Source organism: Mesoplodon bidens (genome assembly GCF_964165515.1).
Source record: "Mesoplodon bidens genome assembly, chromosome: 20".
Lineage (NCBI taxonomy): Eukaryota > Metazoa > Chordata > Mammalia > Artiodactyla > Ziphiidae > Mesoplodon > Mesoplodon bidens.
In genome coordinates, this window is record NC_138181.1 from 24,052,758 (window position 1) to 24,078,358 (window position 25,601).

At 40.3% G+C, this 25,601-nt stretch overlaps 1 protein-coding gene across 2 annotated transcripts in view; it reads left to right on the plus strand.

Moving 5' to 3' along the window:
• Window positions 1-25,601, plus strand: part of ZDHHC2 (zDHHC palmitoyltransferase 2) — a 69,198-nt gene that overhangs the window by 23,732 nt on the left and 19,865 nt on the right. For both annotated transcript variants that reach the window (XM_081220720.1, XM_081220719.1), the window contains exons 2-6: window positions 5,595-5,621; window positions 6,733-6,827; window positions 18,013-18,133; window positions 21,996-22,065; window positions 22,805-22,837. In XM_081220720.1, the coding sequence (XP_081076846.1) occupies window positions 5,595-5,621; window positions 6,733-6,827; window positions 18,013-18,133; window positions 21,996-22,065; window positions 22,805-22,837 (346 nt within the window). The remainder of the gene's footprint in view (window positions 1-5,594; window positions 5,622-6,732; window positions 6,828-18,012; window positions 18,134-21,995; window positions 22,066-22,804; window positions 22,838-25,601) is intronic.

Below are 25,601 nucleotides of genomic sequence, written 5' to 3' on the forward strand. Positions count from 1 at the left end.
TTATCTATTACAGTTAGTGTTTGCAAAATTAAATATCATGTATTATAATTGCTTGTATATTTGGGGGGCTTACTGTGTGCCAGGTACTGTGTTAGGTACATTACATGTATTACCTCTTTTCATTCCACAGCAGCTCTGATGATATTGCTGTTGTTATTACTACCCTCGCTTCGTGATGAAATATGTAGAATCACTGTGTAAACCAGCAAGTGGCAGAAATAGGATGGAGCTTTGCCAGTCTTTATCCAGGGCCTTTGCTCTTTAGTTTGGTTGTGCTTAGTAAGATTCTTCTTCACTTTGACGAACTGAACTATTAAAAAGTAAAATACTAAGGAAGAGCCAAAATTAGGAGGGGAAAACCCTATAAACGTGTAAAACCTTTCTATCTTCTTTTTTTTTTTTTTTTTTGCGGTACGCGGGCCTCTCACCGTTGCGGCCCCTCCCGTTGCGGAGCACAGGCTCTGGACGCGCAGGCCCAGCTGCCATGGCTCACGGGCCCAGCCGCCCCGCGGCACGTAGGATCTTCCCAGACCGGGGCATGAACCCGTGTCCCCTGCCTCGGCAGGCGGACTCCCAACCACTGCGCCACCAGGGAAGCCCTCTATCTTCTTTTAAAGTTGCTTGAAGCCAAGTTGAAGCCAGTGTCTTCTTCAAGCTTTTAATTTTTAGAGGATCATGAACCACTTGGTCGTCTCTGTCTCCTTTGTGTAATGAGGTATTGTCTTCACTTCTGGGGATATATTCTAGCAGTCAGTACAGATACAATTACTCTTGGTTTTTCAGATTACTAGTTGAGTTTCTACAGTGTGCTAAGATGACAGGTAAAAGAAATAACTTTGTTCTTGAAATTTTCAAGTCAACAGAAGGAAGAATTAACATTTCTCGTAGGTGTGCTTTGGGATTCCACTTTTATGATTCAAATTAATGGTGTTTTCTTCTGTTTGTCTTTTTTTAAAATAAATTTATTTGTTTTATTTATTTTTGGCTGCACAGGGTCTTCTTTGCTACGCGTGGACTTTTCTCTAGTTGCAGAGAGCAGGGGCTACTCTTCGTTGCGGTGCGCAGGCTTCTCATTGCAGTGGCATGGGCTCTAGGCGCACGAGCTTCAGTAGTTGTGGCTCGCGGGCTCTAGAGCGCAGGCTCAGTAGTTGTGGCGCACAGGCTTAGTTGCTCTGCAGCGTGTGGGATCTTCCTGGACCAGGGCTCGAACCCGCGTCCCCTGCGCTGGCAGGCAGATTCTTAACCACTGCGCCACCAGGGAAGCACTTTCTGTCTTTTTTATTCAGTAAACATTTATGGGGCAGATGCTGTATGCCAGTTATTGTGCTTTAATAAGGAACTAATTTTAATAAGATCCAGCAGAGCCCAAGTCATAATATTTTTGTCACATGCATAAAAGTTTAAAATTGAAAATAAAAGAATTTCTCAGATAGAATTAACTAATGTGCTACTCATTGTGACTTGGAGTAAAGCTCATCTGCCTCCATTTTCTTTTAATAAAAATAGAAATAACTATATTAAATTACCTCAAAAGTCATTTTTAGAAAATATGTTAAAGATGGTTATAAAAGATTTGAAATTTCTTTTTTTTTTTTTTTTTTTGCGGTACGCGGGCCTCTCACCACTGTGGCCTCTCCCGTTGTGGAGCACAGGCTCCGGACGCGCAGGCCCAGCGGCCATGGCTCACGGGCCCAGCCGCTCCGCGGCATATGGGATCCTCCCGGACCGGGGCACGAACCCGTATCCCCTGCATCGGCAGGTGGACTCCCAACCACTGCGCCACCAGGGAGGCCCTGAAATTTCTATATGTGTGTAGTTGGAGAATAAGTATCAGCATAATTTTTAAATAGACCAAACTGAAATTCTGTGAAATAATAAAATTAAATTATACTGAATAAAACTCAAAATTCACATTAAAACCCAGTAGATCTTTGGAAGATCTGTCATAAATATGATCAGTATTGCTATTTAATTCTCATGTTGATGTAAATAGTCAAGTTATGTTTGACTTAGCATCTGTTTTTGACTTACCATCTATTTGACTTACCATCTATTTTTTCCAAAAATGAGTCTGTATATCCCATATATTTATATTGGAAACATATGTGGCTAAATTATAACCTTTTCTTAAACAGTCATTTATGAACAAGATAGAAAATAACATTGTATTCTATGTGGTTTTGTCTGAGAAAGGAAATGTTGAAATTGACAACTCTTCCACTAAATTGAAAATTACAAGGTGAACCATTGACCTACTAAACAGGTAAACATGGTTGAAAGAACATTAATTTCCTCAAGATCATAAAGCAAAACCAAGTATAGTCCATATATCTGTTAGTGAAATAGGTCAGTTTGAAAGTTTTGATACTGCTATTTAATCAGGGATAAACCATAAGATTTTGCTAGTATTTATTGTCTTTTTTTTGCTGCGCCATGCGGCATGTGGGATCTTAGTTCCCCAACCAGGGATCGAACCTGCACCCCCTGCGTTGGAAGTGTGGAGTCTTAACCACTGGATGGCCAAGGAAGCCCCTAACCTATTAAGTCATTTGAAAGTAGTTATATACAACTTTATTTGGAACATATGTAACAAATATGGGATTACTTCCCAGAGTACAATATAAAAGGCTCTCAATAAGTAAAAGAGAAGTAGACCAATGGGAAAGTGGTAATTTAATCAGAAGAGATAGGAAAAGCCAATCATTTTATTTTTTAATAAAAATTTTTTAAAGTTCACTAGTAATCAGGGAGATGAATACTAAAACAGTGATTTTTTATTTTGGCCTAAAATGTTGACAAAAATTAAAGACATTTTACATTCATAGGAAATTGGATAGGCTCACGATTTGGGGAGTGTAATTGATACAGCCTTTTTGAACTTTCACATTTAACTCTATAAATGTTATCAGAATTATTTACCATAAGCATGCATCCATGAGTAACTTGTTTAAATGAAAAAACAAAAGAAGAAGATCTGTGAATTTTGAAGTACATTAAGAGAAAAACAAACTGTGAAGGGCAGAAATAGCTTTTTAAAAGATGTCTTTGGGGCTTCCCTGGTGGCGCAGTGGTTGAGAGTCCGCCTGCCGATGCAGGGGACACGGGTTCGTGCCCCTATCCCGGAAGATCCCACATGCCGCGCAGCGGCTGGGCCCGCGAGCCATGGCCGCGGAGCCTGTGTGTCCGGAGCCTGTGCTCCGCAACGGGAGAGGCCGCAGCAGTGAGAGGCCCGCGTACAGCAAAAAAAAAAAAAAAATAAAAGATGTCTTTGAATGCATATCCACTCAATATAATAATGGTCCAGGGCTTCCCTGGTGGTGCAGTGGTTGGGAGTCCGCCTGCCGGTGCAGGGGACACGTTTGGGCCCTGGTCCGGGAGGATCCCACATGCCGCGGAGCAGCTTGGCCCGTGCGCCGCAGCTGCTGAGCCTGCGCTCTAGAGCCCGAGAGCCACAACTACAAAGCCCGCGTGACACAACTACTGAAGCCCGTGTGCCTGGAGCCCGTGCTCTGAAACTTGAGAAGCCCGCGCACCTCAACGAGGAGCGGCCCCCGCTCGCCGCAACTAGAGAAGGCCAAGACGCAGCGGCGGGGACCCAGTGCAGCCAAAAATAAATAAATGAAATAAATAAATTTATTTAAAAAAAATAATAATGGTCCAGGGCAAAAAACTTCTCATCTCATACTAACTGTACTTTTTCTTTTTTTTAATGTCATTTTGTTTTACTGTTTCAGTTCTGACAGCTAGAGTCATGGGTTAGCAAATACATTTTCTTTAAAACACCAGCACCTCTGAAATGGTCATTAAGGGTCATTCCTATGTAAATGCACGAATGAATTAAAAGTGCCTTTGCATTTCATTAGATTAGCTGAAGGAGCAGAAATGTTGATCCAAGGAAGAACTGTAGTCAATTTTGGAGCACTTTGAAGACAGGGAAGTCAGAGCCTGGAGAGAAATGCATGAAGGGAGAGGTGGAGGTCAGACAGAAAAGACAGGTTGGTCCTTCCTCTGGCCTCACATTAACCTCTTCACGTATTCTGTGAGAAAGTGCACTGTGACTCTCGCCTCTGGTGGACAGGCGCACTTGTGGAACAGGCCATTTGTAAGTCAAAGATCATCTGTGTCTGCCTGTCCCATCATGGGGATCAGAAAGGTAAAAGGAAATTGAGAGACCAGGAAATATTTAAAGGAGCCACATCAAGGTTGCTGAGAAATCTGGAAATCATCTTTTTTTTTTTTTTTTTTGGCGGTACGCGGGCCTCTCACTGTTGTGGCCTCTCCCGTTGCGGAGCACAGGCTCCGGATGCACAGGCTCAGCGGCCATGGCTCACGGGCCCAGCCGCTCCGCGGCATGTGGGATCTTCCCGGACCGGGGCACGAACCTGCGTCCCCTGCATCAGCAGGTGGACTCTCAGCCACTGTGCCACCAGGGAAGCCCGAAATCATCTATTTTTTAGGTTAAAAGAGAACATATGAAGGTCTGCCATTTATATTTTTGTTTATTGCTACAGATTGGAAGCCTAGATTCCATAGGTAGAAGCCGCAAGAGGCTCATTCCTGCACCCTCTGATCGTACAGTCATTCTTAAGAGCAATCCAGGAAGGGGTGGGCTGCTCTCCAAAACGGAGTCTCCTGCTCAGTCTAGAAATGGCTAAACAGTAGCTCTCCTGTGAAGGAGGTTGGTTGGATCAGGTAATCTTAAAAATCTCTCACAACATTACCCCCTGGTTTCAGGGCTTCTTAAGGCAATGAAAATATACTCCAGGACAAAGGCCCGGGATACTGTACCCGTTTAAATAGCCAAGGAGGAACAAAACTACATAAATAAAGTCAAATCTTCCCATGCTACAACTGAGATAGGCCAGAGCTTCCTAAAGACTTTAGTACAAATGGAGGATGACCACCACATGGGAAACAAAACAAGGAGACAACACAGAAGGCAAGAAGACTGCCGGAGTGGGGCTTCTTGTCCCAGCTTGTTTGAGCTCTGTGGTCCCTGTCCTCAATCCACCTGCCACCTTGCGATATTTACAGCAGCCCTTCAGGGATGGCAGTTTCTCAGGCACGTGGTCCGGACCCCTTGTTGTACAGTAGGAAGCAGTTAGTCATTGGGCATAAGAATTCCTCCTTTCAGAAATACGGCAAGAGAAGTGTATGCCGTGGACACAACATTTTTTTCCTTCTGGAAAGCTAACTCGGTGGTTGCCAACTTATAAAGAGCAATCAGTGTCGCTGGCAGTGTGATGAGCTGGAGAGCTTTTATCCGAGCTCTGTAGTTGGAAGGAAACCCGAGAAACCCATCGATAAAGGAGTAAGACCCGCCAGGGCCACGCTTGGCGGGGTTAGTTTTCTGCGTGGGAGCCAGGGCTGGAGCGCCAGCGGGGGCCTGGTTGAGGGCGGCCCCCGCCTTCCCTCCCCACCTCTCTCCCATAGTGCTCGTGCCTCCTCAAAACAACATTGAACAAATATTTAAAGAACGTTGGTTTGAAAAGGAGCCAAATTATTAACTTGCTCAAGCGTCTTCTGTCTCTGTCAGGCCCTTTGCCATAAGCTTCTTATAACCTATTGCCTCTTTTCTCTATTTATTTCTATAGTGTCCATGGAAAATATTGGAAAACAAGGTAAGATATATCACTGCCTTCAGTCTAAACTTTTAAAAATCGTTGGAAAAAACAAATAGCATTCATTTTGATTTGGTTGGAGTAAGTCATACTTGGAGAATGTTGGAGTCAGGGTGGGTTAAAGGCGTCTCATTCTCTCAGTCCCCAGACTGAATTCTCTCAGACGCTTGGCAGAGAACTTGACCCTGAAATGGCAGTCACTGTGCCAAGGTTCTTATGCCTCCAAGATACACGAATATCAACAATCTCCTGTTTCAACTCAGAGTCTGACCCCATACCTGAGTCACCTATATAATTCATGAAAAATATCATTGGGTCTAGTCATCTCACACCGATTTAAGTGCCTTATGAGGTAACTGAATGTTTTAATGGTTCTATAATAGGAATATCAGCTTCTTTTAAAAAGCTGAAATTGCTGTTAAGGTTTAAAAATACCAAACATGCTATATTTTAAATTAAATTAGCATATTTTAGTCAACTGTATCTTACACAAGTAAGTTATATATTAATGTATTATCCAGAATTAATCATTCTCACTGTATACAAAATTAATATTTCAGCTTTGCATAGGACTTCAAGACTAAAATACCACACAAAGTGTATTTATGTACACTACCTTAAAAAATATTCAGAATGCTTTTGTTAACAATTGTCCCATGTGATCAGTAAGAAACTTGAACTGTTCTTGGAGGAAATCTCTCTTTGTTCAGAAGATCTCTGTTTAAAACTACTGTCCTTGAAACAGGACCACCAGATTTGACTCGAGCTGAGCAAAATAGGCAGACAGCTCAAGAGGGAACTGCTTTTGCTATTCTTTGTTAGTGAAGCAAAGTTCTTACAGCCTGAATGCTTTAACGTTCGTTTAACACTTTGTTTATTATTTAAAGTTGCAGGCATAACTGCCTTATTTTTACAACTTAGGAGAGGTCCCAGTAGCCATGTTGCTGATAGATGGGCTTGTCTACAGATGGGAGGGTTCTAATCATGGGATAGTAAGTAATTAAATAATTAAATGATTTGGTTATTTTAGGACAAGCACATCTTCTGTGAATACCATGATTTTAGTATGTACTTGCATATTAAAGTGATAATTTTGTTTCTCTCGTTTTAGTTGTGTGCCTGATTGCTTATCATCTACTTTTTGCAATGTTTGTCTGGTCGTACTGGAAAACTATCTTTACATTACCAATGAATCCTTCAAAAGAAGTAAGTTAAAATATTAGTATAGTTATGTCCTAAAGATGGAAGTCTGTAATACTGATGTCTGAAGAATGAGTTTTATGTCTTTTTATTAACGTTGCAAACTTAGTGTAGTGATTTTTTATATTAATGTGTTAATTAAATACTTGAATTTTCACTTGATAAATATTATTTCTGCACTGGATGAGTATTATATTTACAATATTAAATATGTTATATGTTCCATTTCTACTTTAGAGTCAGACACAAGGATGGATGGATGGATAGATAGGTAGAAAGATAGAGCTGAAGGTGGACATATTTCTATTATAATTGTCATACTAATGGTGCATTAGTTGGCTGTCAGCCACCAGAAACAACAACAACAAATTAACGACTTAACTAATCTTCTCTACTTTCTTTTTTTTTTTTAAATTAATTAATTACTTTATTTTTGGCTGCATTGGGTCTTCGTTGCTAGGTGCGTTCTTTCTCTAATTGCAGCGAGTGGGGGCCGTGCATGGGCGTCTCAGTGCGGTGGCTTCTCTTGTTGCGGAGCACAGGCGCTAGGTGCGCGGGCTTCAGTAGTTGTGGCACACGGGCTCAGTAGTTGTGGCACATGGGCTTAGTTGCTCCGCAGCACGTGGGATCTTCCTGGACCAGGGCTTGAACCCATGTCCCCTGCATTGGCACGTGGATTCTTAACCACTGCGTCACCAGGGAAGCCCAATCTTCTCTACTTTCAAAGTGTAGCTAGTCTACAGCTGTCAGGTACCCAGGCTCCTATCCTGTTGCTCTGACATGTATAGCCTCCGTTCCCAACATTACCTCTTGGCCTAAGATGGCTGCTTCATTTCCAGCCATCATGTCTACATTCCAGACAGCAGGCCAGAGAAGGTAGAAAAGAAGAGTCAAAGTAAATGTCCTTCTCTTTAAGGACTTTCTGGAAGTTGCTGATGCCATTTCCACTTACATTTAGAACTTAGTGTTATGGCCACATTTAATTGCACAGAAGACTGGAAATTTAGTCTTTATTCTCAATGGCCATGTTAACCACGTTAGAAGGAGTAGATATTGGAGGACAACTAGCAGTTTCAGCTACAGAAGGTTTTAAATAGAGTTATATGTTCAAATATGCATTTTGAAAAGATCTTTCCGGCGAACTTTTTGTTTCTGGGTGTTTAGTCCTGGTTAAATGTCCTTGAAGCAGAGGACTGTGTTTTACTCAGTTTTGTACCCTTGGCACTTAGTCTAGTACATGGTGTTGAACAGAAATAAACTCCGCTCCAGTAATAATAATGTCGTTTTAGTAGGCTAACGTTAAGAAAAAGAAGCCTAGGCATCACTTAGAATTGTTTCCTGAAGTAATCTGTTTGAAATGCAGCAGTGCTCAAAAAGGCCAATAAATATGCTATAGGAACTGGGAAAGGATATTAAAAACAAAACCACAGATATTTGCACAGTATTAATGGCATGCTTGGCTTAGAATGCATTAGGTATAGCCTTTTTTTCTTCTTCTCTCTACTTACGTTTTTTCCTACCTCTTTTTCCTCCCTCCTACCATGTTCTCTTCTTTCCTGTCATCTTTCTTACCCTCATCCTGGCCTTAGTTGTAGGTTTGAAGGAAAATGCTGACTTTTATCATAGGTCATCTCATCCACTCTGGTGGTTTGCCTGGGACCTCTGTGTTGACATGTCCCAGATCTGTTTCTAGCCTGACCTCTCCCACGAATTTCAAATGTATATATCTCCCTGCCAAACATAGCTCCTTGATCACTGCACTGACCCCGCAAACACAACACATCTGAGACTGAGGCCACCACCCTCTCCTTCCCCAAACCGTGACTCATCTGTTTCTTCTACGGGTTAATGCCACTGCCAACCACGTCGTCATTCGAGCCAGAAGCTTGGCATCCTTGCGCCTCCGCCAGCATCCAAATCCTGGAAATGTTTGCACTTCCTAATTGTTCTTTTTCACTTCAAGCCCCTTTCTCTTTATTTTCCATCACTGCCCTACTTCAGAGTCTTGGTCATCTCTGTCATCTGAGACCTTGCAGTCTTCTCCGTGGTGTCACCCTTGACAATCTTGCCTGCATTCCCTTCGGAGAATTCTGCAAAAATCCATCCTCCACTCTGCTGCTTGTGCCTATTCAGTGACCCTGCCCATCCCACAGGGTGAAGGCTAGTCTCCCTAGTTTGGCAACGATGACTCTTGTCCAGATTTCTGACTCCTCACTTTGTACTCTAGTAGTTCTTATGTACATGGTTTCCTGTGTACACCATGCCATAGTTTTCTTTCTAGAATATTCTTCCCTCCTTTCTCATCAAAATAATTTTATTTTATTTTATTTTTTATTTTTTTTATTTTTTTTTTTTGCGGTATGTGGGCCTCTCACTGTTGTGGCCTCTCCCGTTGCGGAGCACAGGCTCCGGACGCACAGGCCCAGCGGCCATGGCTCACGGGCCCAGCCGCTCCGCGGCATGTGGGATCTTCCCGGACCGGGGCACGAACCCGCGTCCCCTGCATCGGCAGGCGGACTCTCAACCACTGCGCCACCAGGGAAGCCCAATAATTTTATTTTTATTTATAGTGGCAGCTCCTTCTTGGGCTCCTCGGCTGGTTCCTCATTCTCTCCTGAACTTCTAAAGCATTGGATTATCCCAGAGTTCAATCTCCGACCTCTTCTCTTAGTTGTCTGCATTATGACTTTATATACCATCTCATCGCTTTCAAATTACTCATGAGCCTGATCCTCTCTCCCAAACTCCAGACTCCTTTCCAGCTTCCTATTTGGCATCTAATAGGAATTTCAAATTCAAATTCCAAGTACCTGAAAATAAACTTCTGATTTTCTACTTGCTCCCCAAATCCTTCTGTTCCTACATTTTTCCCATCTCAGTAATGGCAATTCCATCCTTCCAGTTGTTCAGGTCAAAATCCTGGAGTCACCCTTGGCTACTCTTTTTCTCTCAGATGCCACCTCCAATCAATCTGCCAATTCTGTAGGCCATACCCTCAGAGCACCCAAGTGTTAGCTCGTGCCCCTCCATGCTCCTACCGTGGTCCAAGCCACCAGCATCCCTGCTGGTATACGTCCAGGACCCTCTCAGCACGTTTCCCCGCTTTTGTGTTTGCCCTCTTCTGTATATTTTCAGCATGGTACCAGAGTGATCCTTTCAAAACACAAGACAGGGCTTCCCTGGTGGCGCAGTGGTTGAGAGTCCGCCTGCCGATGCAGGGGACACGGGTTCGTGCCCCGGTCTGGGAAGATCCCACATGCCGCGGAGCGGCTGGGCCCGTGAGCCATGGCCGCTGAGCCTGCGCGTCCGGAGCCTGTGCTCCGCAATGGGAGAGGCCACAACAGCGAGAGGCCCGCGTATTGCAAAATAAATAAAGAAATAAAACCGAAGCAGAAGACAGTTCCTACTATTCCTCTGCTCAGAACTTAGCTGTCATATCTGAGCTCACTCAGAGTAAAAACCTAATTCTCTCCTGTAACCTACCAGGCCGCACATGGCCTGGCCTCGCACCACTTCTCTGACCCTCTGTAATGCTGTTTTAGTCACATTGGTTTCCTGGCTGTTCTGTCAATACACTAAGCATGTGTCTCCTTCAGGGGCCTTGAGAGCTGCTCTTACCCCTTGATCTGGAACACTCTTCTCACAGATAACTGCATGGCCAGGTCCTTCATTTTCTTGCTATCTCTGTGTCTCTGCTCAAGAGTACCTTTCAGGCATTCCATGACCACTTCCTCCAAAATAGCAAAACCCTATCCCTGCATTCCTTCTAAAGCTTACCTTGCTGTATTTTTCTCCATGGCATATCATGCTGTAATTCATACCATCATCATTTTTTATTACCATCCCTAGAATATAAGCTGTACAACAGCATGCACTGTATCTGTTTTATTCACTAATCCATCACCAGTACCTGGTGTCTGAGCAGTGTCTGACCCTTCAAAGGTACTCAATAAATATTTGTTAAATGACTGGAAGTTGAGAAGTTATGTGTGTAGAGGCAGGTTTGTGTTTATAGCTTTGGCAGAAAGTTGAAGTGACTTTTTTTTTTTTTTTTGCGGCACGCGGGCCTCTCACTGCTGTGGCCTCTCCCGTTGCGGAGCACAGGCTCCAGACGCGCAGGCTCAGCGGCCATGGCTCACAGGCCCAGCCGTTAGGCGGCATGTGGGATCCTCCCGGACCGGGGCACGAACCCGTGTCCCCTGCATTGGCAGGCGAACTCTCAACCACTGCACCACCAGGGAAGCCCTGAAGTGACTTCTGATTTCTCCGTAAAATTATATGTGAGATCAACAACTAAGAATAATGGGGGAAGTACGTTGACTGAGGTTTCGAAGAGCAGAGAAGGTTTGAAATAGCAGTTAGAGAGGAAAAATGAAATGATAAAAAACACGGAATTGAGGGAGTAGTGGAAGCTGATGACAGTGAATTTACAGTTTGGTACCAGGCCTTGTTGGATGACTTTTGTACAGAACACATATACCGTATTTGATTCATATTACTGTAGGAGATGGATATTATTTATTACCATTTTACAGATGGAGCAGCAGGCTTGAACATGAACTAATTATCCTAAGGCATGAAGCACTAGTATGTGGCAGAGCTGATAACATTCAAAGCAAAGTCCTTTTGACCATGGAGGCTGCACTCTTGTCACTACACCACGCTCTAGCATGAAGAGTGGACCCCACATCGGGGGCTGTGGAGGGGACGTGTGCCAGGACGTCAGTTGGCGCATGGAGGAAAAAAATAGCCAAACTTGTATATATACGCTGTTCTTTTATGTTTCTCCTTTTTTAAAGTGTCTTATATAAGATACATACTATATTAGCTAATAGCACATCTATAAATAAGTAAATATGCATGTATTGGCAGTGCAGTCTCAAATTATTTTTTACTGGTAGGGGTACATTATCAAAAGAGTTTGGAGAGTGCCTCCCTGGTGGCGCAGTGGTTGGGGGTCCGCCTGCCGATGCAGGGGACACGGGTTTGTGCCCCGGTCCAGGAGGATCCCACATGCCACGGAGCGGCTGGGCCCGTGAGCCATGGCTGCTGAGCCTGCGCATCCCTGTGCTCCGCAACGGGAGGGGCCGCAACAGTGAGAGGCCCGCGTACTGCAAAAAAAGAAAAAAAAAAGAGTTTGGAGACCATTGTCATGAAAGAAAGAGCCCTTGCTTGCTGGTTAAGAATCTTGGGTTATTCCATTAATAAAATGCAAGATCTTGGGCTTAATCTTCTAACTGATTTGCAGCCAGAGACCCCCCTCACTTGTAAAATGAGGGTCTTGGACTTCAACTGACAATAAGGTGCTCTTAAGTGCTAAAAATCTTTGGAAAATGGGACTAAAAAAGTAGGAGAAGAGATAATGTAAGAAAATAATGTAAATATTTTCTTGTCACTGTTCAGTGAATATAATCTTTCAATTCATAACATTTTCTCCCGATATTAAAGTAATAGAAAATTATATTTTATTATTATATTTTGAAATTATATTTTGGAATTATATTTTGAAAATGAAGAGTAGGCAGAAAGAAAAAGAAAAAAAAAATCCCACCACACTAATTCAGCCAGTTTACATTCTGAATTTCTTTCTGGTTATTTTTCCTAGTGGTATTCAGAGCACACATATTCCAATTTTTTTCATGTAATAGTTCTTCCTTGTTTTATTGTCATTTTTATTAACAACATGATATTCTCACTGAAACACTAGATTTTTAGTCCAATCCCAACTTTTCATGTTGTAAACAGCGTTGTTAAAGTGTTTGTTCATAGAGCTTTACCCATATTTTGGGTTATTTTTCTTAATATAAATTCTCAGAAGTAGAATTACTAGACGAAGGAAACTTAAGTCACTTGCCAAATTGTTTCCCAGAATAATTACAGCAATTTCTAAAGCCACCAGTTCTTATCAGAACCTTGGCACTGCATTGCTGCTCTTAAGAAAACTATTGTGAATATAATAGGGAAAAAAATTTCTACGTTTTAATTTGGACATTTTAGATACTAGTGAGGTTATATTTCAATTTTTGTCCTAAGTCAAAAACAACTAGCAAAAAGGGAAATACAGTTCTTTGAGTTTTCTGTTTATTATTGGATTCTGGCTTTTTTCTTAATTTGTGCACCCTTTTAAAATTATACTCTCCTTTAATCTGAAAACTGTGTTTGATCCCAGCTGTTGGTTTCTAATATCATTCTCTAAGGAAAGGACAAAGGGCTCCTTGGAGAAATGGCTGATTCTAGAACTAGGGTAGGATATTTTGAAAATGAGCCTGGAGCGTCTTATGCCAAAAAGTAAAAGGTACTCCACAAACTAAAATAAAGTATATTGAGGGTGGTATATCAAAGGGACATAGGATCCAGTTGACAATGTCCCAGTGACCAAAGCCAGAACAATTTCAGCAGGAAAATAAATAAAATAGTGTTCATTTATAACTCAGAGTATAAAATAAATATCTTTGGGCTTCCCTGGTGGCGCAGTGGTTGAGAGTCCACCTGCCGATGCAGGGGACACGGGTTCGTGCCCCAGTCCGGGAAGATCCCACATGCCGCGGAGCGGCTAGGCCCGTGAGCCATGGCCGCTGAGCCTGCGCGTCCGGAGCCTGTGCTCCACAACGGGAGAGGCCACAAAAGTGAGAGGCCCGCGTACCGAAAAAAAAAATAATAATAAAATAAATAAGTAAATAAATAAAATAAATATCTTTGAGTCTACCGATACAAAGAAATGATTGAATGAATACATAAATGGGGAGAAAAGAGAAATCTCTTTTACAGAAGAATTCCGAATCATTTATGTACATACCCTGCCCTCAAGAAGGGGAAGAATAAATCTCCACTCCTTAAATGTGGGCTGCATGTGGTGAGTTCCTTCCAAAGAGTACAGGGTGAAGACAGGGAAGTAATGAGTCACCTTACAGTGGAGAAACCTGAAAAACACTCCCTCAGCCAGGTGATTAAAGTCAGCATCAACAGTGCTAAGTCACATTGATAGTATGTTCCCTTGATGGGACGTGGTGAGAATGGCACTTTGCCTTTGTGGTCTTCCTCCCCAAAACCCGTAACCCCAGTCTAATCATGAGATAAACATCAGAAAAGTTCCGATAGAGCAGCATCTTACAAAATACCTGATCAGTACTACTCAGAATTGTCAAACTGAACAAAAACAAGGAAAATCTGAAAAATTGTCTCCGCCAAGAGTAACTTAAGGAAACGTGAAAAATAAATGTACTGTGGTCTCCTAGATGGGACCCTGGAACAGAAAAAAAAGATACTCAGTGAAAACTAAGGAAATCTGAATAAACTGTGGACTTTGGTTAATAACAGTGTATCCATATTGATATATTAATTGTCCTAAATGTACCATGCTAATATATGATGTTAGGAATATCAGTAAGTTAATGAGAGAATAGATGGGAACCTTGTACCATTTTCTCAATTTTTCTATAAATCAAAATTGATAAAACTACTTAAACAAAAACAAAGCAGCTTGCATTACTGACCAAAGGACTGCTGCAATCTGGAAGATTGGAGGTCAGGTATATTATCTTTTTCACCCCAGGTGATCTCTCATTCCTTCAGATCTCTACAAATGTCATCTTTCCTCAGATCTATGATGTGCGTTTGTACATAAAAGTGTTCTGAGGGGGAGAGGACTGCATATTTGGTGCATTCCAAGATAGAACTAGATACTTTCGACATCCATCTTACATAAATAACAATTCCACCAACATTTATTTGGTTTTTAGGACCTGATGGTTGCAGTGTGTTATGTTTATTTATTTATAAAAGTATTAAACATACTAAGGACTCTTCCATTATCATTCACTAGAACTTACCTCTAAAGTTAAAAGGATCCAGAACTCTGTAGAAAATGTCATAAAATGTCGATGGCTTTATTCCTTTTGAGTATAAAGTCTTTTACGAAACTGATTTTCAATGCTAGGTTTTAAATTACTTTTAGAAATGGGCAAGGGAGATATATCTGCCTGAATTATGGGACTGATGGTTCTGACAATGGAAAGTTAGAGATTCGGATACAAAATCACTTTTGCTTTGATATTCAGGGCTCTGACTTAGGCTTCCTGGTACTTGTTCCTTTGTCCATTCCACAGTTCTAGCAGAGGGCTTTACTCTGTGCTAAGCTTGATCCCCTTGTGGGGTTACATGCTTGTGGAAGAGATAGACAAAGGACAAATGAACCAACAAAATAATTTCGAATTATGGTGTGTAGCACAAAGAAATCACACATGGACCTGATGGAGAGTATGGCAAGGGGAAGGAGCAGAATGATCAGGGTCCCTACCCTAGTAAGGCAGTCGTAGAAGTTCTTTGAGAAGATGACATTTAAGCTGAAACCTGCAAAATGAGAAGGAGCCACCCAGAAAGTGTAAGGAATAATGTTCTAGGCAGAGGAATCAACATGTACAAAGTTCATAGATACTTTCTCTAGATCGACCCTACCTTTTCTTGACTACTACAGAATTACAGCATCATTTGATGTTATACATTTTCTACCACTCAAATATTTCCAAACAAGATAAACAGTTCTATAAAGACCATCAGTACACTTACCTGTTTGTCAGTGTTTTCTTTTTTTAAAAACAATGAATAATAGCATGTTTCAAATTTTAAAGTAGTGTCATCAACAGGTGCATGGTGCCCAACCTTGAATTTTTAAGGAAGAAAGAAAATCTGGCAAATCCTCTGATAAACCAATATGATTGCATATGATGCGTCAATAAACAATTTGAATTTTTCTTTGTTAGGTCTTTAATTCTGTTAGTGAGACCTGAATGGTGATAGCTTTCTCATTGCCTCTGCTTCCCAGTGAACTGCTTTTTCAGAGTAACTCTGAAAACAATGGAATAGATTCTAGGAATACACAATCCAATTGGGAGATAGTTTTCCACCTGTTGGAAATGTGGTTCCCAAACTTTTCTTTGACTCTTAGGTATTTAATCGGCTGCTACTCCTGCCCCAGACTCTAGGATCAGGCTGCAAGGTCCTTTTTTTCTGGGTTTGAGACTCACCACTGCTCACTGCCACTCACTGCCCTCATGTATATAGTCATGCAATCCGGAAAATTGTGTAAATATATTTCATTTTATAAACTGAGATTTAAGGTAGCAAGCGAGTGAAGAGCATCTGATAGAACGAATACACCAAGGCTTTATAAATGTGGCCTTCATTTATTTGTTATTCGTATTCATTTGAAAAAGGACTGGTTAAAGTGTAATTTGAAACACTATGAAATTAATAGTAAGCAAATGCTGTGAGCATCTTGCAGGAGGAATATTTAATGTGGAGAATACTTTTTTTCAAATAGCTTTCACAAACTCTTAAGGGGCCTAAGTGTAACATACCTACTAATTTAATGTAAGTAAATTGGATATACTAATTTAGAATAATTCATATTATGTCAATTTCTACTTAGAGAAAACTTATTTTTATTTTCTTTACCTTAATGAGCCTGAAATTTTACAACTATATTAAAAATCATGCATTTGTGAATATTATAGTACCTTAAAATTATTTACATTTAGAAGCTGAAGATTTGTTTCTTTTAATTTATTTATTTGTTTTTATTTTTGGCTGTGTTGGGTCTTCGTTGCTGCGCGCGGGCTTTCTCTAGTTGTGGTGAGCGGGGGCTACTCTTCATTGCCATGCGTGGGCTTCTCATTGTGGTGGCTTCTCTTGTTGTGGAGCACGGGCTCTAGGCACACGGGCTTCAGTAGTTGTGGCACGTGGGCTCAGTAGTTGTGGCTCGCGGGCTCTAGAGTGCAGGCTCAGTAGTTGTGGCTCACGGGCTTAGTTGCTCTGCGGCATGTGGGATCTTCCCGGACCAGGGCTCAAACCCGTGTCCCCTGCATTGGCAGGTGGATTCTTAACCACTGCGCCATCAGGAAAGCCCTGAAGATTTGTTTCTAATTTTAAAATAACCTCAGTAGAATTATCAACCTCTAAACAAAGATTTTTAATTTTTATTTCTCTGAAGGTAATGATTTAGGTTCAAATATCATGACCTCATTTTCATCAAATTGTTTTTCTCTCCTTCATTGACATACTCAAATCACTTTTTAAAAACTTTTAAAAAGTTGTAAAATATGTCTTTACATTCAAAAACCGTATATAAGGCACAGTTTAAAGAATAATAAAATGAAAACACAAAAAAAATGAAAACACCTAAACAATCACCCAACCAAATAGAAGCATTATTTATATTTGAAGTATCTTCTGTGTACTTCTATGTTGTATTTCCCTACATTTCTCAAGAAGTAACAGCTATCCTGAGTTTTGTGTTAATCATTTCCTTGTTTTTAAAATAATTTTATCATATCTACATATCCCTAACCATAATAATATATAGTAGTTTATTTTATATATCTGTTCATCAATAGGTTGAGAGTCTTGGTTGTACACAGCTGTAGTTCATTAAATGTTAAGTGCCATATAGGATTCAATTATTTGGATAGATCATACTCCAATTTATTTATCTATTCCCCTTTTGATGGACATTTGGGTTGTGTTTAGTTTTTTACATTTTAAACAGTGGTGCTGTGAATACCCTTGTACATGTCTCCTGGAGTACATTTATAGGAGTTCAAATAGACTTTTAAAACCATTTTTTTGGGATTATCAAGTTGGAGCCCAAACAAATTTTCATTTTACTCAAATAAGTATTTTTGTAAATTGGTTGGGCCCAATTGGCAGTATAAGAAGTAAAATCAATGACTAGTTCTTCTGAGTGCTAGAGAATTCATGTAATGATTATCCCTAAGTTAAAACTCACTTAGATGAGAATACATGCTTGATGTATTTGTTTCTATTTTTGTTTTTAATTATAACCAATTGAAAAATGCATCCATTGAACCAAACTTGTTTATTTTGCCATTTCATCTATTAATGTAACTAATATTTGGATAGAACTCTACAGTTTATAAAGCACTTTTATGTACCTTATTTCTCTTGAGTTTCACAAACATCTGAGGAAGTAGGTATTATTATTCTTCCCTTTTTTTAGATTTATAAACTAATGATCCATGAGATTAACAGACTTGCCCAGATTTTAAATCTATTACCTCTGAATTTATATGCTATATACTGTTAATATTTTATAAATGCCTCTTTGTGGGTATAGTAGATAAATATGTTATCATTTCTTTGAGAACACTGATTAAGATTTAAATTTCTTCCACAGTTCCATCTCTCTTATGCAGAAAAAGAATTGCTAGAGAGAGAGCCAAGAGGAGAAGCCCATCAGGAAGTTCTTAGGCGAGCAGCCAGAGACCTTCCCATCTACACCAGGACCATGTCTGGAGGTAGAGGATAACGAGTGCTTTGTCAGGATGGGTTGTGGTGATGGTTAGAAAGCATATCTATACTTGAAACTGTCAAGCACTCATTGAAACACATTGTGCTTCAGCTCGGATTATTATTAAATCTCTCCTGTTCAGTCCCATAAAACAGAATGGAAACATGAGTAATGCTATGGCACAGAGATCTCAACCAAGTCAGAACTGACTTTACTTCTATTCTGCCTTCCTAGGTGTGACTCAGTGAAGATGTTAGAACTGCTGAAACTTGATTTGTAGTTGCGTTCATTTTTAAAGTTTTAATTCCTATTCTTATTTAATTCAAAAGAGCAGTATCTGTTATGAACATAACATTGATAATCTTACATAAATTTAAAATTTAGTATGTAAATTATACAAAACTTAATTCGGATATTGATAAAATTTCTTTATCTTTAAAATTTATGTTTTTTTTTTTTTTACAAAAGCAACTCAATAAATCTCATTTACTTGGACTAAGATTTTTAAGGTAATTTAACAGCTATCTAATTAAAGAATTGTCTTAAAAACTGACACACATGGACTACTGGTACTTGCCCACAGAGGCTCACCCAGAAAGAAACTCTCTGACTTTAGATGTATCCTGTCCCTTTCAGTGGCCACTAGCCCCATGTGGTTGTTGAGCACTTAAAACGTGGCTAGTCCAAATTGAGATGTGCTTTAAGTGTAGAACACACAACTAGTTTCCAAGGCTTGGTATGAAAAAAGGACTGTAAAATACCTCGTTAATATTTTTATATTATTTATATTTGTTTCTAACTCACTTTAGAGTCATAGTTGAATATAACGCTAAGCTTCACACTTGATTTTTTTCCTGTTGTTTTTACTGTTTCTCAATGAGCAAGTGGTCATCCCCTGATTTAATATTATGCCACTGGTTCGATCCCATAGAGAGAGCGATGTGCTTATGTATGTTTACATATGTTTACCCTGTATAAGCCTAAACTAGTATTGAGGAAATTTAAGCCCCCTAAAAATAAGTTACTACACAAGTTGCCAAAACTAGTTAATGGCGGCGACAGTATCAGGTGCAAAACTCTCATCTCCTCATTCCTAGTGAAGTGCTTTTTCTACTAGACCCCTTGCTACACCACATTAAGACCAAGGAGGGAAGTATAAGTCATACCAGGATAAAGTATTGCTATTCGTTAATAACAACTCTCCTTTGGATTTGTAAGTTATCTCCTTGTGTGGGTTATGTACTGGTGAGGCTGTCATCGCTTGTATGCCTGTCTCCTGGGATGAACTTATGTTTCTCAATATCTGCGACAGTCTGGAGCAGAACCTGAACTTCCTGATACAGTCTTTCTATTTTTAGTGCAAAAATTCTGGATGCATGCTAAAATCAATATTAACAGACTAGAGTCACTGACTCACATTACAGAAAGTATAATAGATAATAATGCTGGTGTGATTGGTCTCCTTCTGGAGCATGTGGAACGTAAAGGTAATCATGATGCAGAAAGGACGTCCAGTGGAGCAGCCACAGTACCCCCAAGGCAGGAATGTGAGCAGGGTCCTTCTCACCCCATCCCCAGCCAAGACCCTTGGGTTGTTTGGATAACTTCCTTCTTCACCCTGCGAAAAGCCATGGACTAAAGCAGCTGAAAGGCTCTGTTGATGTTCACACACTTTATACGTCTTAAGAGAACTGAAGAAAGTAGATGGCAATATAATTTGGGGTTTTCCTATTCATTCTAAATCCACAGTCCTTCCTCCAAACCTAAAAGAGAAAAATACCAGCTGCCTATACACTGACTGCTGTACACAGAGAACAAATCCAACCATATACGGACTTGGGTGTAGGGTGTAGTGAGGCAGGTATTAAGTCTCCTCATCTCACTTCTGTTTGTCCTGTGCTTTCTTCTGATCCAGCCATCTCCTGCTTTCTTACCGGGTTCTCCAGACTCTATCATATTATTATTTATTTTTATTTTTATTAATGAGGACTATTTGCTTTTTTAGCTCTCCCTTGCTATCGATCCTTTCCTACAAAAAACTATTTGTAGACTTTTTGACAAGGAAGGTAACCATTAGAAGTGAGGTAATTAGTGTATCATTTTGCACACAGATGTTGGTAATGTTTCCTTTTCAACATGTAGCAAAAAAGTTTTAAATCACACAATACATGAATAAATTCTCAAAAAATTCAAGCAAGACAGTTAAAATAAAATGCCCCCTCCGCTGTTAAGACTTTTTAAGTGATAACTAGATGGCTCATTTAAAATTCCAGTGGGATGATTTTAGTTGAATATAATATGGCACATGTGGAGTGTTTTTTTATTATAAGACTAAATTTCTGTTTCTAAAAGACAGTAAACAAAACCTTTTTCTACATTGTTTTGATTTCTTGTGAGTTATTGCCCACTTTAATTTGAAAGGTTTTTTTACCCCAGTGTACTTTAGAGATAATCACCACTTGGAGAGAATCTAGCATTGCCCACCAAAACTCACCTGGAAATTCTGTGACTTTAGACCCATGCTGCCCAGTATGGTAACCACTAGTCTTTATGTTGTGATTACTGACAACTTAAAGTGTGACCGTAAGTGTAAAACACATAACAGGTTTCAAAGGCTTGGTATAAAAACAAGTAAAGTATGTCAGTAATATTTTATATTAATTATATGTTGAAATAATATTTTGGATATATTAGGTGAAATAAAATATATCATTAAAATTAATTTCCCCTGTTTCTTTTTACTTCTTTTAACGTAGCTCCTAGAGAATTTAAAAGTACTCATGTGGCTCACATTATATTCCTTCTGGACAACACCGCCTCACACTTTGATACTTCGCATGAGCCAGTGATACCTTAGAGCTTCACTTGGGATGTACCTGTGAGGCTCCTTCATTCAGGAGATGAGCAGGCCATGCCATCCATCTCTGGAATTTCTGAAAAAGAAAGTTATAAGGGGATGATTAAGGAATTATTTCAATATTGAAAACAACTCCATCTAGGCCTCGTTGTCTTCAAATTAAACCTCATTTTATTCTTAGTTTATAACAACCATTTCTGTTTTTTAGAGATTATAGTATTAGCTAATATAATCTTGGTAACTGCTTGTTGCAAGTATTTTTTCCAAATTTTAAGTTCATTAGTATTGGTTTTGCTGGTCCTACTGGACTGCCCACTTAACTGATCTCCTGTAATTTTGGCAGACTGAGTGCATCCTGTCAGATGCCTGTGTCCTGGAGGAGCCTCTCCAGATCAGTCCTCCATAATTGTCTCTGATATCCGTATTAGAGGAGGAAGGGTCAGGACTTCAGTCACAAGAATTAAAATTCTCTATTGGAAATACCTCTTGCAATACTCACTTCTAATCTTGTATCTCACCCAGCAGAAAAGGTGTGAGTGCTTTCCCAATTCAAGCAACCAATTGAGTTTATTCACAAATTTCTGAAATGTGTTTTCTCAAAAAACTTCTAGAATGTGGTTGTATCCTCCCCTAGTTATCCTGGCAGGGTACTGGAAATGAATTGATTTAGTGGAGGGAGACATTCTGTTTACTTTGATAGAAATGGACATGGTTGCACCCTTTGTGAATCTTACTGTGACTGCTTTATAATTCTGTAGTATACTTATAGTTGAGCGTGCCTTAGAAACATTTCCCCCAAAGATTTTCTATTTTTGGGAAACCTCTCCAGAGAACTGAGGCTATAGGCAAATCATTCCATTTTTGTATTTACGCAGTCGGGTATGTCATATTTACCGAATTTAAATTTATTATGCTTTTTAGAATTTAAATTTGGATAGATGATTAAAAGCTATTTAAGTGTGTATTCAATTCACTGTTAAATCTAAGGCTAAGTGGAACTCTTTGTTCATAGCAATCCGCTACTGTGACAGATGCCAACTTATAAAACCAGATCGCTGCCATCACTGTTCCGTCTGTGATAAGTAAGAAAACCTTTTACTTCTAAAATGTCTACATGCTGGTGGTCTTTTTATTTAATATGTTTCTTTTCTCACCGCTTTCCACATTATTTCCTTTTCTCCTTATTCATGCTTCTCAGACCTTTCTTTAGGAAGTATAACCAGCATAGTCCCTTGCATTAATATGAGTGTGGCTGAGGGCCAAGATTGGTTGCCCCCCACCCCCCAGATTTCCGCTGATATGAATGAAGTGCATGATTTTTCGCAGCTCATACTTGGCTGGTTCTAGTTGACAAGTACTTCTGTGATTCATTTCCCTCTTTATAAAGATAACTCAATTGGCTTCATGACAGTCACATGTTATTATATGCTTATACTACAAGGACAGTACTACTTGGCTTAAGGTTGGATATTAACGGAAAAGCTTTACCCAGACTTTCTATAAATCTGTTGACATTTTGCACTTTATCTTTAGCATAAGAGTTGTATATTACCATACTGCTTGTTTTTAGAAAATTATTTTATTTGCATCTTAAAGTATGTAGATTTTGAATTTAAAGTTCTACTGTCGGATCGTCTAGAATTAGCCATAGTGTGTTTATTTTAGATGAAGCCTTTGGCTACTGTTCAGTTTTTAGATAAGTAAATAACTTTGTAATGTTTTACTCACCACGACTCTTTTGAAATAGTATTTCCTCTTTATAATGTATTGGGATAAAAATTTGATGGGATGTTGAGTTTTGTATGTGTGATTTTTTTTTAGATGTATTTTGAAGATGGATCATCATTGCCCATGGTGAGTATGGCTCTATACTTAAAGAAGTTTCTGTCCTTTATAACATAACAAGTTGCATCATAGATCTATCTAAATCTTTTTATAAATGAAATTTTGCCTTAGCTGACCTAGTAGGACCTTTCAGATTAAGTTTCTAGTATTTGTTTAGTTAGCTCAAAAGAGCCTTTATTCAGGAGAGTTTCCGTGAAATAATTTTAACACCAGTAGGTTAACAATGTAAAAGTTATTTTCTCATATTTGCTCAGAGCAACTGCTTTTCTTTGTATGCACATGCATCAACACAGAGATTCTAAAATACTTCTCAGAAATGACACCAAAACGTACACATAAATTATACACGATACTGCACTCAAAGTTTCTAATAAAGAATGAATTCATCTAGAGCTTTCACAATCTATTTTAAATAAAACTTAACATTTAGGAGTAGAATAGGAAATACACAAATACACACATATGTTTAAACAAGGGTTTCCCCTTAGAATTCATCAATATTTTCTTAAAAAGTCTAAATCATGAAATTAGATAACTTAATAGAGGATTATTTGAAAGATCTATTTAACTAATGAAGGTTGATTTTTCTACCTTATAATTCTTCATCTCAATGTGCACATCCCTGTGACAACCACGCTGAAGTTGCCAGCCAGGTCGGATTTAGACATCAAGCATGATCATTCTAAAAGCCTTATCTTCTTTCTGGGATGGCACTAGGGAAAGGTAGACGTGCCCACAAATCTACACCAGGGGTAGGTGGAAACATACATAGTAAATGGTTATCTTAGCTGCTGGAAACAACAGAGGAATGTCGGGTTTGCAATGTTATTTCTCTCTCTCCAGGGAAGCCCATACTTTTCTTCACCTAGACTTTCTGCTTTAACATGTCAAGGCTAGTTAATGCCTGTGAGAATAACGCTCCTCTCAGAGGAAGTTGTCGGTAAATCCCCTCTCTTTGGAGCATTAGTTTCCATTTGAGGTCATTCTTTGGCTTTCCTCATTCTTTCCTTCATTCCATTCACTCTCTTCTCTTTCTCAGTGAGTCCTTTCCCCCTGATATCTCCAATTATACGTTTTCTTAGTCCTCATTATACTCCTCTGTTGATCCTTCTAGTAACACCTGCTGTCAGTCCCTCCCCGCCGCCACCATATCCCCACCATCCACATCTGCATTCTCTGCACCTGCAGTGGACAGTTCCCAAGCCCACCCACTGCTCCCACTTTGGGCACTGCCTTTTCTTTGCTTCTCTGCCTGAGGGCTCTCTTATGTCTAGGGGTCTGTTCAGCTCATAATCCAGGCAATTCAGAAGTGCCAGGGCATTAATGCTTCCAGAGGCCACTCTCACCCAGTGAGGGACTGGCCAGGAACACATGCTTTCTTGGCTTTTCTCCTCCTTTCTGGATGGCTGGGTGGTCTAGCTGTGATTGAGCAGAGTGGTAAAGAAATCAGGGGCGTAGAGTTCACTCCCATTTTCGTATCTTTTTTTTTTTTTTTTTTTTTTTTGCGGTACGCGGGCCTCTCACTGTTGTGGCCTCTCCCATTGCGGAGCACAGGCTCCAGACCGCAGGCTCAGCAGCCATGGCTCATGGGCCCAGCCGCTCCGCGGCATGTGGGATCTTCCTGGACCGGGGCACGAACCCGCATCCCCTGCATCGGCAGGCGGACTCTCAACCACTGCGCCACCAGGGAATCCCCCGTTTTCCTATCTTAAAGTAAGAATGGATAGTGATGGTAAGCAATGGAGAGCTGGAAACAGGATTAATCCCAAGCTAGTGCACACCTATAAAGCTTGCCATGCCCTTGCTATCCTCAGAAAATTACACAAATAGAAAGGATGATTTACTATAATAGCAGTCTTTCTGGTTGTTTTTTTTAATTAATTTATTTATTTTTGGCTGCATTGGGTCTTCATTGCTGAGCACGGGCTTCTCATTGCGGTGGCTTCTCTTGTTGTGGAGCGTGGGCTCTAGGCACGCGGGCTTCAGTAGTTGTGGCTCGTGGGCTCAGTAGTTGTGGCGCATGGGCTTAGTTGCTCTGCGGCATGTGGGATCTTCCCGGACCAGGGCTCGAACCCGTGTCCCCTGCATTGGCAGGCAGATTCTTAACCACTGCGCCACCAGGGAAGTCCTGATAGCAGTCTTCCTAAACCTGAAATTAATTGAGCTTTAGAAGAAACGTAGCATAATTGGATAATCTTTTAAATTTTGACAGACCCTATTAAATAAGGGGAACAGATGTGACCCTAGAGTTTTTTAAAAATGGGTTCAGATTAGACGTCTATACACTACCTGTTGTTACCTTCACGCTGCGTGGCCACGTGGAAGAAGTTGAATGGACTGACTGCAGTGCCTTCAGCTTCTGCGTTGCTGCTTCTCTTCACTGTCACCTCCTGCGCTGCAGCCACTGCCCCAGCCACCATCCAGATCCGGGCACTCCCTTGCAGAAAGCAGTAGCCAGGTCGACTTGTGAAGGGTTTGGTGCCGAGGACCTAATAGCCCCCTGGTGCCGGCGGAATGGAGCAGCCATGTTATTTATTTTAAATTTCAAATTAAATTTTTAAATGAAAAAATGTACAGATGATACACACTCGCAGTTCCAAATTCAAAAAGAAAAGGTGCAGGTGTTCTTCTCAGCCCCTCCTCCCCACCTTCTTCCACTCCTCACGGGGAACCAGTGTTGGTTGCTAAATGTCACGTGTGCTTTTCAGATATAAATCTGTATGTGTGTGTGTGTTTAATATTTTTTATACACACAAGAAAATTTTTACACACT